This window comes from Glycine soja, chromosome 17, assembly GCF_004193775.1.
Source record: "Glycine soja cultivar W05 chromosome 17, ASM419377v2, whole genome shotgun sequence".
Classification (NCBI taxonomy): domain Eukaryota; kingdom Viridiplantae; phylum Streptophyta; class Magnoliopsida; order Fabales; family Fabaceae; genus Glycine; species Glycine soja.
Window position 1 is genome coordinate 11,757,317 of NC_041018.1, and position 13,383 is coordinate 11,770,699.

A 13,383-nucleotide genomic window follows, 5' to 3' on the forward strand; every position below is an offset into this window, starting at 1 on the left:
AGGAATAAAATCATCTACTAATCATATCATCCCATATTTTTCTTTCCTTCAATATTATCCCAATTATATATTTATTAATCTAAGATTTAAGTCCAACTATATAAAGCTTGGACACCCATTGGTTTATTTCGAGATATGTTTATTGATATCTTTAAATTCTGAACTATTAATTAAGCTTTAAATAAATTTCAAGCCCACCAAAGAAGTCTAGTTAAGTTGGTTGAATAGGATGTGAGTTCTATAAAACCCTTGGTACCATGAAATAAAATTCAAGCCCAAAATAAGATTTTTATAAAAACTAACCAAACCTGAAAAAAAAAAAACCCGGAGCGGGTAAAGCACTTAAAACATTCTAATCCACGGCACTTCAAAGTTCAAACATGAAGCACAACTTGGTAGATTGTCAAACTGCACAATTAACATTAACTTTACATAACCCTGACAAATAAAATCACTGAACAAACATAAAAGTTTTACTTTAGACCCAAAGTAACTCCTAGACGCTACTGCCTACCAGCAAATAAACAAACTAGGTTAATCACTGTGAATGGGCCAAAAAAAAAAAATTATTTAGGTTGCCCCACAAACAGATGTATTGATGAACACAAGACCACATTCATGCGCGCCCATCAATCAACAATGCTCACATAACAATCCCTTCCTCGGAACATGAGGCACACGCTTAAACTGCATGGATGGCACTGCCATTTGAACTGCCACATGTCGGTGTTGCATGAAAAGCTGACTGTCTAGAGGGTCCTTCTTCGATAAGTTTTCGAGACAGAGAGGAGGGACCAGAGTCACCAATAGACTCCCCTAAACTCAATTTTGAAATGCCAACCAGTTCATCAACATTGATAGGGCTTTTAGAATGAACTGCAGTTGGCTTCAGTACTTCATGTGTCTCCTCCTTCTTGGTGGACTCTGGACTGTATCCTGACCAATAGGGCAGAGGAAACGGGAACACCGGAGAATAATATGCAGGATATAACATTGGATAAGATGACTGTGTGTTTTCAGGCTTTGATGGGGCAGGCTCTCCATCATTTGAGTTTGTGGAATCCATGGATTCGCACTCTTCGTCGAGGGGAGGAGGAGCTGGCAAGGGGTTATTGCCTTCTGTTTCAGTGGGTAACTGATTAGCAGACAAGAAGTCTTGCTGTACCATTGCAGTGTCAGCTGCCTGCAAATCACAACATAAATACAAGAAACCTAGAAAAATGAGAAGGTTCCAAGGACAAAGGGCAAGTTACATATTTATAATATTGGAATTCGAAAAAGCATCACATGAGAAAATGCAATATCTCCAAACTTCCACCCTAGAACCATGATTTCATATACAATCTAAACAAAAATTATTAATGCACAGAAAGCCAGCCAAGATAAAAAAATTGTCAAATCCACTGCAGAAGAAAGGAAATGGACAATTGTCATAAATTACAGATGGTGGACCACCAATATATCTAACTAATAAATGGTGGACGAGATTAACTAACTTATTTATCACAGAAGCCAGAACAAGTCACACAATATCTTCAAAGAAAGAAACACATTTTAGATAATTTAATCAACGGTCACAAAGTCGGGAACAAATTAAGCAGCAACATTTTGATGTAATTTGCAAATAAGGGTACAAACTTCATCTGCAACAATATCAAACAAGCTGGACCGTCTTTTCCGCCTGGACACATTGCTCTGCCTGATGAAATATTTCTGAGCATGGCTAGCCACTTGAGTAGGTGTCCTTGATATAACATAGTTCCTTGCAATTCCACGCCAATCACCTTTGCCCAGCTTCTGCAATCCTAGTAAAAACATTCTATGTTCCTCCTCAGTCCATGGAACACCTGCATAAAAGAAATTATAAATTCAACCTTAAGAACAGCTTAAAATTTTTTTGGACATAAATGAATCACAAATTAAGATATTTTAGGCTTCTCATCATTTAAGACCTATAAGCCTCATCAAAGCTATGCTTACAACAACAAACCAAGCTTTTTCCCATTATGTGGGGTCAATTACATGGATCAAATGATACCACAATGTTTTATGGTGAATAATATCTATAAACAAAGAATTGACCCTCAAATCCCCCTTAATGGTTTAGTTTCCCTATAATTTTTCTTGGCCTCCTTCTACCTCTAATCATAGGGCTACACACCATCTAATATACTCTTCTTGCTAAGGCTTCTACAGGTCTTCTCTATCCATGTCAAAACCACCTAAGGGGAGATTCTAATATATCTTCTGCTACAGGTGCTATCCCAATTTTCTCTCTAATGCATTAATTCCCAATCTTATCTTGTCTAGTATGTCCACACATCCACTGCAACATTCGCATCTCTAATACATTGAGCTTATTTTCCTTTTGGTTTTAATCGCCTAACACTAGATTTCCTAGAACACCACATATTTTATAGTTGTGGAGTAAATTTTTCTTAAGTTTGAATAACTTGGCGTCACAAATAACACCTGAGGCACTCCTCCATTTCATCCACCCCACTCGAATCCAACATCACCCACATCTTAATTATCAATAATTAAGATGAATCCCACATCTGATTGAAGCTATGTGTATTGTGTAATATGAAAAAAGAGATAACAATAAATAATGCATGCTCAATAAATTTATGTCTAAATTTGTATAAATAAACCACTTTACAAGCTCCAAACTTATGGAGGGCTAGTAAAAGGCCCATGATAAATCGATTGACCTATTCACACCCCTACATTCCATGTACACACCAAACAACGACCTAGATGTTACAAAATGTATCAGCCACCTTCTAGAATAAGGTGGAAAATGAAACTATAATATCTAAACAAGAATGTGAGCCCCCCCAACCGGGAGTATGTACCCCACCTAGTCAAGATATCAACCATGTTTATAGTGTGAATGAAACATAGAACTGTATTATCCCATTTGCGCCCTCACATACTCCGCCTGATTTATATACAGAACAATATCCTATTTGCAATTGGTAGCAACAATTGTAAATCTGACTTACAAGTGTGCTTGTCACCTATTTTCCAATACATAAGAATGATAGCATGAGCATCGATCAGTATAGAGTCAGCATCAATGCTTGTTAAACTTACAAAGACCTCTTTGAACTATTTGGTGACTATCTTTTTTATTATAAATTATAAGTCCAAAAACTATAGCAGCACTTTCCACGTAGCTGAAATAGTGAAATACATGAACATAGCACACCCCCATAATCACAGTACACTTCCGAAGTAAACAAACAGTAATTCAATAGAAACCAAGCATAATGAACTTTTCTCTCGCTACATAAGATGTCTCCCAGGCTAAAAGGACTCAAAAACCTTCACTTTGTCAAGGGTCAAACTAGTAAAAACTCATACAGACAAGGCTGCTTGCTGATTAGAACCTTAAGTGAGCCACACAAGCAACTTCTTCTCAAAGAACATGAGTTGAGATTTACAAACACACCGAATCCATTTCTCAGTATTTCACAGATTCAAAATCTAAGCAGTCAAGCACAATTCAAAGAACTCACTCATAAAAATAAAAAAAAAAGACAACCCCTGATAAAGCTAACTTATATGCACCTTTCTTGTCTAGTTATCTATCCCCAACAGTGACACCACCCAAAAACAGAAAGGTTTTTTGTCCAAACACAATTAACCCAACTTAATCAACTTCACCTACCTCAATCAACCAGTACACAAAACACCACGAAAAAAATCCAACATGCAATTCCCACAGTCAAGTAAAATAATAATAAAAAAAAGCACACATTTTTATTCTTATTTTATTAGATAAAGTAATCCAACCCTTCTTTCTTTCACGGGAGCTAGAAGAAGACCCGGGAACGAAGTCCTCGGACAAGTAACCGTCGGCGACTGCGGCGGCATGATCGGGGGTTTCCCCGGGCGAACCGGGGTTATTCAACCCGGTATGGAGTGGACCCGACCCGGAACCGGCATAGTGGGTTAGATTGCCCATGCTAGCACTCTTCCGGATCGACCCATCGGTTAATCGGACCCCGAAGAGCTTCACCCCGCGGTTAGGGCAAGTTCTTGAGTTGTGCCCATTGTGGCTGCAATGCGAGCAACGCCGCGTCATGGGAACCGGATCCAAATAATACTAGGTTGTTTTTGTTTTTGGCGTTGTTGTTGTTGGGGATCCGAATCACGGGATCCGAGACATGAAAGTTTGGGGGTTTAAGGTTGTTATTATGTGATACGAGGTGGTGCTGTGTTATGGTGTGTTGGGTTTGGGTTATGATGATGGTTTTTGGTTTGTTTTTTGGTCTCCCTCGGCTTTCGCATATGGGAGAGGAAAGAGAGATGGCTAACAACACAACACAACACAACACTATCCATTTATCTTGTCGTGGATAATAAAGAGGCGGAGTTACGCTGCTTCGCGGCTTTTTTACGGAACCGTGGTCCTTCCTTGATCACCGTGTCTTTAGTAGGTGGGATTTGACGTGGCGGAGATTCGGACGCTTTGTGCTGCTGATGATAGGGTTTGCTTATCAAGTTAATTAATCATCAAGTTATTAGATAATTATGTTGTGGCCGCGACCTGGAATTACTTTTTTTTTTTTAGGGGATGACGCATGTTTTAACAAGATATTTAAAGTCTAATCCTTTTCCAGATAATATTCATTTAAGAAATTAATATCTCTGAAGTCTTAACGAATATTTTTTATACCATAAATCATCAAACTCATGCCCACATAGCTAATAAAGTTGATATTCTTATTTTTAGAGTAAAATATTTTTATACGGCTAATTAATTTATTTTTGTATTATAAATATGAGTTCCCAAAACATTTTTAGAAGATATTCTTAAATAAGAGTAATTTTAACCATTATTCTTCATTGAGAATTTTTATGAGTAGTGTAAATATTCGTACTTCTCAATCAATTAAAAATGATTTCAATTATGGTTTTTTAAATATTTTTTTATAAAAGTCAATGATTTTTGCGGACGTGATAATTTATAATTGAATAATACTATATAAAAATTATACTATTAATATATTCTGGATAAATTATTTAAATATATAGCATGGTTGGGTATTTACTAATTTCAAATTAATTCTATTTGAATCTAAACAAAAACTTAAAATAGTTTGTATAGGGAAAATGATGAGGCAGTTTTGCTTATAGATCACCTTAATACGACATTACTTTGTGTTTATAAAAAGTCTTATTTACGTGTGATATTTTTTATTTAACGTAGCTTTTTAGGAATTTATTGATGAGATTTTTTAAGATATTAAATAATTAATAAAAATGGTGTATATATCATAACGCATTTAATAACATAATATATAGACATTTTGAAAATATTTATTTATGAATATTATAAATATTCAGGGAAAAAAAGTGACAGAATATTCAGTATTAATCGGTACTTTTTTTGTACATTAATCGGCACGCTTTGAAGGCTGCTTATCAAGATTTTGTTTTTTCACACCCAAAAAAACAATATTCAAAACTTTGTTTTTGTCTTTTTATTACAACGGTAACAAAGTTATGTCGACTTTAAATTTTTTATTACAATGCATCTACATCCCACAATTTTTATTGTAATCCAAAAGATCTAGGAATAAAGAACAGATATCTCCTTATATTCACGGATTATCAAATAACTTGTAATAAGCTGTTCATAAATTTGATAACAGCTTATGCGGTGTTTTATAAAAAGCCAATATTGATCCTGGCTCATCCAACATTCATCTTATAAGACTATAAACACATCATCAATTATCTTATCAATAATCATGTGAAATATAAACAATAAAAAATATATTCATTAATTAAAGATATATTCAATAACTACTTAATAAAAATTAATTATATTATCTTTTAATCTAAAATATTAAATTATTTATATATTAAATGATTATTAATCGAAATTATAAATAATGTAATTTGAACCACCTAATAATTTATCATTCAACAGCCCATCATTCATCTCAAGCAAAGGTCAATCCACATCAAAATACTTGGAATCAGGATGAAATTTATTTATACATCTAAATTCTAAAGTATAAAAATAAGATGTTACTCTAATTTTTACTGTGGTGAGTGTGACTTACTCGGAATTAAAAAAGAAAAAAGAAAAAGAGGAAAATGAGAACATATCTAACCTATGTCCATGGATCATTCGTGGAAAGTTTTACTTTTAATTCAGTGAGCTCTATGAATGAGAATAATTGAAGAATTGGTGCCTTTGGAACGAGATAAGGTGGATAAGCATTAACAGTCCTCTTTTGTACGAAGGCTATGCCCAAGCTTCCTGCTTGGAAACATTGCCACGTGGATTATCCTTACGAAAAAATTTCATTTTTTCAAAAAAAAAAAATGATTCATTATAAAAAAAATATTTAACATTTCAAAATAATATACAGAAGACTATAAAAATAATTCTCCTACTAGATATGTCTCTTTCACTATTGTAAAAATCATTACATTTATTTGTATCTTGACATACAAATTATTTGTCAATAGTGTAGATAAGTATTTGAGAATTTGTGAATTCTATTGCATGTATTAGGAATGAAAAAATTGTCCTGTGCATGACAATGATAATATCTTATAAGTGATTATTACAAACCCACAATAATATTTAAAGTCGTTGTGTCATAAGACTTATAAATTTAACATGCATAATTTGGAGTAGGAGGTTAAAACAATGACATTAATGTCACAAGGAGAGAGAAAAAATGATATTCAAGATGTTAGGAATTAGAAAGAAAGGATGTTAAACTACCATTTGGTGAGTTTAAATCTTGATTTCCAATTATATTTTATACATCACGTGCTTGAGACATGGATATAATATTGACATGTATTATATTGCATAACATGATCATTATTGAAAATGAACAAGAGATATATACAAGGATAATATTAATGTTGATTATGATCATACAAACAATGAAATTTCAACCGATGAGGTATCTCATGGTGCTCGTCTTAGCTTTGCATACTTGCAAACGAGACAATATATACATACAAGAAGAATTCATCAATAACTTTAAACAAATTTGATGAAGCATATTTGAAAATGTTTTAGTAACAAAAATAATGAATTTTAATTTTCATTTCTCAAAATGTCAATATTTTGTAATTTGTTACTTACAGTTGTGTATTTTTTGTTGGTTTAACTTTTAGTTATAAATAAAAAATTCTAATTATTAGTATTTTTATTTCTTAATATTAGTTATTTCATAATTAAATAATTAATTACTTAAACTTAATTTAAAAATAATTCATAGTTATCTAAAAAGTATGACATACAAAAAGTGCTTTAAGAACTCAAAGTAAGATTTACTGTTAGAGCAAAAAATTGGGGGACCTATGGAAAAATGCCTTAAGATCTTATAATGGGATCTAGCATTAAAGATGCTATAAGTCTCACTAGTTTTTTTTAAAAATGATATTTTTAGTAATTATGTGACATTAAATCTTAATTATTTATATATGGTTATATAATCTAGATTTACTCCTTTCACTCATATAAAAATAGCATTTTCACCGTATATGTTCCCATATATATAAGTGCATATATAATGAGGATATTCTTTATATGAGAGTAAGAGGAATAAAACTTGACCATTAAAAAATGTTTGTTTTATCGAATGTTCTTACAGTTGTGTATTTTTTGTTGGTTTAACTTTTAGTTATAAATAAAAAATTCTAATTATTAGTATTTTTATTTCTTAATATTAGTTATTTCATAATTAAATAATTAATTACTTAAACTTAATTTAAAAATAATTCATAGTTATCTAAAAAGTATGACATACAAAAAGTGCTTTAAGAACTCAAAGTAAGATTTACTGTTAGAGCAAAAAACTGGGGGACCTATGGAAAAATGCCTTAAGATCTTATAATGGGATCTAGCATTAAAGATGCTATAAGTCTCACTAGTTTTTTTAAAAAATGATATTTTTAGTAATTATGTGACATTAAATCTTAATTATTTATATATGGTTATATAATCTAGATTTACTCCTTTCACTCATATAAAAATAGCATTTTCACCGTATATGTTCCCATATATATAAGTGCATATATAATGAGGATATTCTTTATATGAGAGTAAGAGGAATAAAACTTGACCATTAAAAAATGTTTGTTTTATCGAATGTTCTTACAGTTGTGTATTTTTTGTTGGTTTAACTTTTAGTTATAAATAAAAAATTCTAATTATTAGTATTTTTATTTCTTAATATTAGTTATTTCATAATTAAATAATTAATTACTTAAACTTAATTTAAAAATAATTCATAGTTATCTAAAAAGTATGACATACAAAAAGTGCTTTAAGAACTCAAAGTAAGATTTACTGTTAGAGCAAAAAACTGGGGGACCTATGGAAAAATGCCTTAAGATCTTATAATGGGATCTAGCATTAAAGATGCTATAAGTCTCACTAGTTTTTTTAAAAAATGATATTTTTAGTAATTTTGTGACATTAAATCTTAATTATTTATATATGGTTATATAATCTAGATTTACTCCTTTCACTCATATAAAAATAGCATTTTCACCGTATATGTTCCCATATATATAAGTGCATATATAATGAGGATATTCTTTATATGAGAGTAAGAGGAATAAAACTTGACCATTAAAAAATGTTTGTTTTATCGAATGTTCTTACAGTTGTGTATTTTTTGTTGGTTTAACTTTTAGTTATAAATAAAAAATTCTAATTATTAGTATTTTTATTTCTTAATATTAGTTATTTCATAATTAAATAATTAATTACTTAAACTTAATTTAAAAATAATTCATAGTTATCTAAAAAGTATGACATACAAAAAGTGCTTTAAGAACTCAAAGTAAGATTTACTGTTAGAGCAAAAAACTGGGGGACCTATGGAAAAATGCCTTAAGATCTTATAATGGGATCTAGCATTAAAGATGCTATAAGTCTCACTAGTTTTTTTAAAAAATGATATTTTTAGTAATTTTGTGACATTAAATCTTAATTATTTATATATGGTTATATAATCTAGATTTACTCCTTTCACTCATATAAAAATAGCATTTTCACCGTATATGTTCCCATATATATAAGTGCATATATAATGAGGATATTCTTTATATGAGAGTAAGAGGAATAAAACTTGACCATTAAAAAATGTTTGTTTTATCGAATGTTCTTACAGTTGTGTATTTTTTGTTGGTTTAACTTTTAGTTATAAATAAAAAATTCTAATTATTAGTATTTTTATTTCTTAATATTAGTTATTTCATAATTAAATAATTAATTACTTAAACTTAATTTAAAAATAATTCATAGTTATCTAAAAAGTATGACATACAAAAAGTGCTTTAAGAACTCAAAGTAAGATTTACTGTTAGAGCAAAAAACTGGGGGACCTATGGAAAAATGCCTTAAGATCTTATAATGGGATCTAGCATTAAAGATGCTATAAGTCTCACTAGTTTTTTTAAAAAATGATATTTTTAGTAATTTTGTGACATTAAATCTTAATTATTTATATATGGTTATATAATCTAGATTTACTCCTTTCACTCATATAAAAATAGCATTTTCACCGTATATGTTCCCATATATATAAGTGCATATATAATGAGGATATTCTTTATATGAGAGTAAGAGGAATAAAACTTGACCATTAAAAAATGTTTGTTTTATCGAATGTTCTTACAGTTGTGTATTTTTTGTTGGTTTAACTTTTAGTTATAAATAAAAAATTCTAATTATTAGTATTTTTATTTCTTAATATTAGTTATTTCATAATTAAATAATTAATTACTTAAACTTAATTTAAAAATAATTCATAGTTATCTAAAAAGTATGACATACAAAAAGTGCTTTAAGAACTCAAAATAAGATTTACTGTTAGAGCAAAAAACTGGGGGACCTATGGAAAAATGCCTTAAGATCTTATAATGGGATCTAGCATTAAAGATGCTATAAGTCTCACTAGTTTTTTTAAAAAATGATATTTTTAGTAATTATGTGACATTAAATCTTAATTATTTATATATGGTTATATAATCTAGATTTACTCCTTTCACTCATATAAAAATAGCATTTTCACCGTATATGTTCCCATATATATAAATGCATATATAATGAGGATATTTTTTATATGAGAGTAAGAGGAATAAAACTTGACCATTAAAAAATGTTTGTTTTATCGAATGTTCTTACATTCCTACAATGTAACATAAGAATATTATTTCTAAGTATTTTTTAAAAAATATGTTTGGTTACATGTTACTATTCTTGGGAATAGTTTTAAAATTTAAAATAATTTAAATAAAAAAAAGTTACATGTGTATTAAAAAATAAATTTTGACATTCTCATAGGAATATCACTTTCCCACCCCACCTAAGGGAAATATGAATGTCTGAAAGCATGGTAAAAATATATATATATAATATTCTCATGAATCAATAATATCCAAAAATATTTTTTAAAAGCTTACAACAAACATAAAAATATATATATTTTTGTCTTCATATTACGGGAAATCCATTAAGATTTCATAAAACAAATATTCCCTTATAACTTATTTTGAATGGTCAATATTAAAATACACAAGTTGTGTGAATTTTTCTTTTAAAAAGTCTCATGAATTTTATAAATTATTACATGACATTAAATCATCTATGTATGATTGTATAGTCGATCTAAATTTATTCCTGTAACTCTCATATAAAAATAATCCTCTCACTAGATATATCTCCACATATAATGTGGGAGCATAATATATATATATATATATATATATATATATAGACACACACGAGAAGCACGAGAAGAAGAGAAATAAAACTTGATTATTAGATATTATTTTGAATGGTCAAACTTATACAGCAAGTCATCTCAAATTTTTTGAAAGTGATTATATAATATTAAATATATTAAATCTTTACTAATAATCATCCATATATAAATGTATAGCTATATCATCTAGATTTATTCCTTCCACTTTCTCATAAAAATCACCCTGTCAAGCTCTCACTAAATATGTCCTATATGCATTCGTATATATGCTCACTTGAAAAGAGAAACAAAAAATAAAGTGATAAACATAATAAATAGTGTAACAAAAACAAAGAGAGAAATAAACAAAAATATAAAGTATTTAGTAAGTATAGAAAATAATAGGTAAAAAGATCAAATTATTTTCTTGGAATTATAAGATTTTAAGACCCCTTTAGGTGTGAGAGACGGAGTAATTTGATTTGTTTAAAATTATTCAAAAACTCAAATGGAATTCTAGTTTAAAAAAATAGCATGTAAAGTAGCACCACTTAGATTTGTCACAACTTATTCAGTGCATTTTCCTTTTTTTTTTCTCCCCCTTGTTTTTCTTGTCCTTCAAGGCTTCATATCGCCACTTTCTTTCTTTTTTAACAAATAAATAAATAAATCTTTCTATAGTTTTTCTTTCTGAAAAAGTATTTTTGGTGTAAACTCTATTAATCAAGGGACGTATCACAAAGAACAATTAAGGTAATTAAAGTAATTAATTAAAAATAAGCAAAAAAAATTTAAAGAATTAAAAAAAAAACTTAAATACAATTTTAATCCCTTGAAAGATTTATTTCATCTATGGTTCGAAAGTTTTTATGTCGTTTAATACCTCGTTTTTATTATAGTCTCTCTAATATACCTTATTATTTTATTTTAGTTTATGACTCTTTAGCAACCTCATAGTTAAAAACACTGATGCAAAGAATATATATCATATAATTTAAGCTTTGTAATTTTTTTCTTCTTAATTATAAAACTCATGTTTCTTTAACCTAGTCTGATTTAAAGTAATACGATACAATATTTAATTCAGAAAAAAAAAACGATATTCACCATTAAAATACGATACACTGTTTATTGCTAGGACTCTGAAATATACGTTTTTATGAATTTTGGCTATTTGAATTTGAATGGGGTTATGCATTGGTAGTTGGTTGGAGACATCAACACACTTAAATCTCTTTATTGTTTTCCAAGAATGTGTAATTTTTTTTATTTTAATTTTTTGATTCATCGAGAGAAAGAGATTTTGATTAATTTAAAGTTCAATGAAATAGTAAATAAAATTTAATAAAAAAATTATTTTCATCAATAATCAAATTCAAATAATATCTTAATAATTCAATCTTACTTTCAATACATTAATCATTTATGTTCGATTCCAAGAATATGTGATTTGTTAAAATAGATTTATTCAATTAATTATAACTCATATCTACATTGACCCTAAAAATAATATATAGTAAAATAATTCACTCGTAATTAATAATACTTATTTTACTTTTTTAAAATATTTTCTTCTTTATCAATAATTCACCCTTAAATGTAGTAAAAGTTGTACGTAAATTACTATATACAAATACATTATTGGATATAGATTCATTTTTTTCTATATATAATAAGTTCATTAATTTATTCGTTTCTATCATATAATTCAGTTTACAATACACATTAATTTTGTGACCTATCTTCAAATATTATTGAAGAGTTTAAGATTCTAATTACGGTGATATTAAATAAAAAATCATTAAATTCCAAAAAAAAGTTTTTTTTACGTTTAATTTATTAAACTATTGAGATTTTTATGATAAAAAACTATTGAGATATCTTAAAAAAAAAACTTGAGATTTTTTATCATTATTATATTAAACTATTAAGATTGAGATGACGGTTTTTTTTAAAAGGAAAGATTGAGATAACAATAGAGATCGAATCTTTGTGTAAGGTCTTACACTCTTACGTTTCAAATCTCATAAAAAGAAAAACTATATATAGGAATTTTCAATTTGCAAATATTTTAAGTTGCATTCAAATGACAGTAATTACTTCCAGACGGGTAAGATAGAATTTTTTAGTACTTTATGCCAGGCCACTTGCGAAGAGTTTGGATAAGGAGTAAATGGATCTGCATAATTATCGTCTTTATGATTTTATTGTGCTATTTTAAGATAGTTTTTGTACAAAGTAAATCTTTGTCATTATTTGTTTTTGAAGTGTAGCTTTTTTTATTTCAAGAAAAAAGTACTATTACATGTTTTAAGAGTTTGGACAACATATGTTTTTTCGTTTATCACTTAACCTTTTGAATTTAGGTTCGGTATCAGTTTGGATAAACAACTTAATTAATATCTTATTCTACAAGTTCCTATTATGTAATAGCGTTGTAAGATTTTAAAATTTAATATGCTACTTGCGTTTGGATAGATATGTTAAAAAATGTTTAGGTAATTTTAAGTGTTTAAATATATTGTTACCCAAGTATATATAATATAGACTTAAATATATTTTTTATACATGAAAAATAAGTTATTTTTAAATTATTATCTAAAATTCACTTTTGGTCATCTATATATATGAAAAAAAATTA

At 28.5% G+C, this 13,383-nt stretch overlaps 1 protein-coding gene across 2 annotated transcripts; it reads right to left on the minus strand.

Annotated features, from left to right (window-relative positions):
- Positions 1-314: 314 nt before the first annotated feature.
- On the minus strand, positions 315-4,352 carry LOC114393301 (transcription factor KUA1-like). Of its 2 annotated transcripts, none has more exons than XM_028354587.1 (3): positions 3,802-4,352; positions 1,639-1,847; positions 315-1,183 (listed from the first exon to the last, which is right to left on the minus strand). In XM_028354587.1, exons 1-3 carry the CDS (start codon positions 4,091-4,093, stop codon positions 683-685), a joined length of 1,002 nt encoding a protein of 333 aa, XP_028210388.1. In that variant the 5' UTR covers positions 4,094-4,352; the 3' UTR covers positions 315-682. The 2 variants fall into 2 exon arrangements, with proteins under 2 accessions (XP_028210388.1, XP_028210389.1); XM_028354588.1 differs by having other exon boundaries at positions 1,606-1,847.
- Between the last annotated feature and the right edge of the window lie 9,031 nt (positions 4,353-13,383).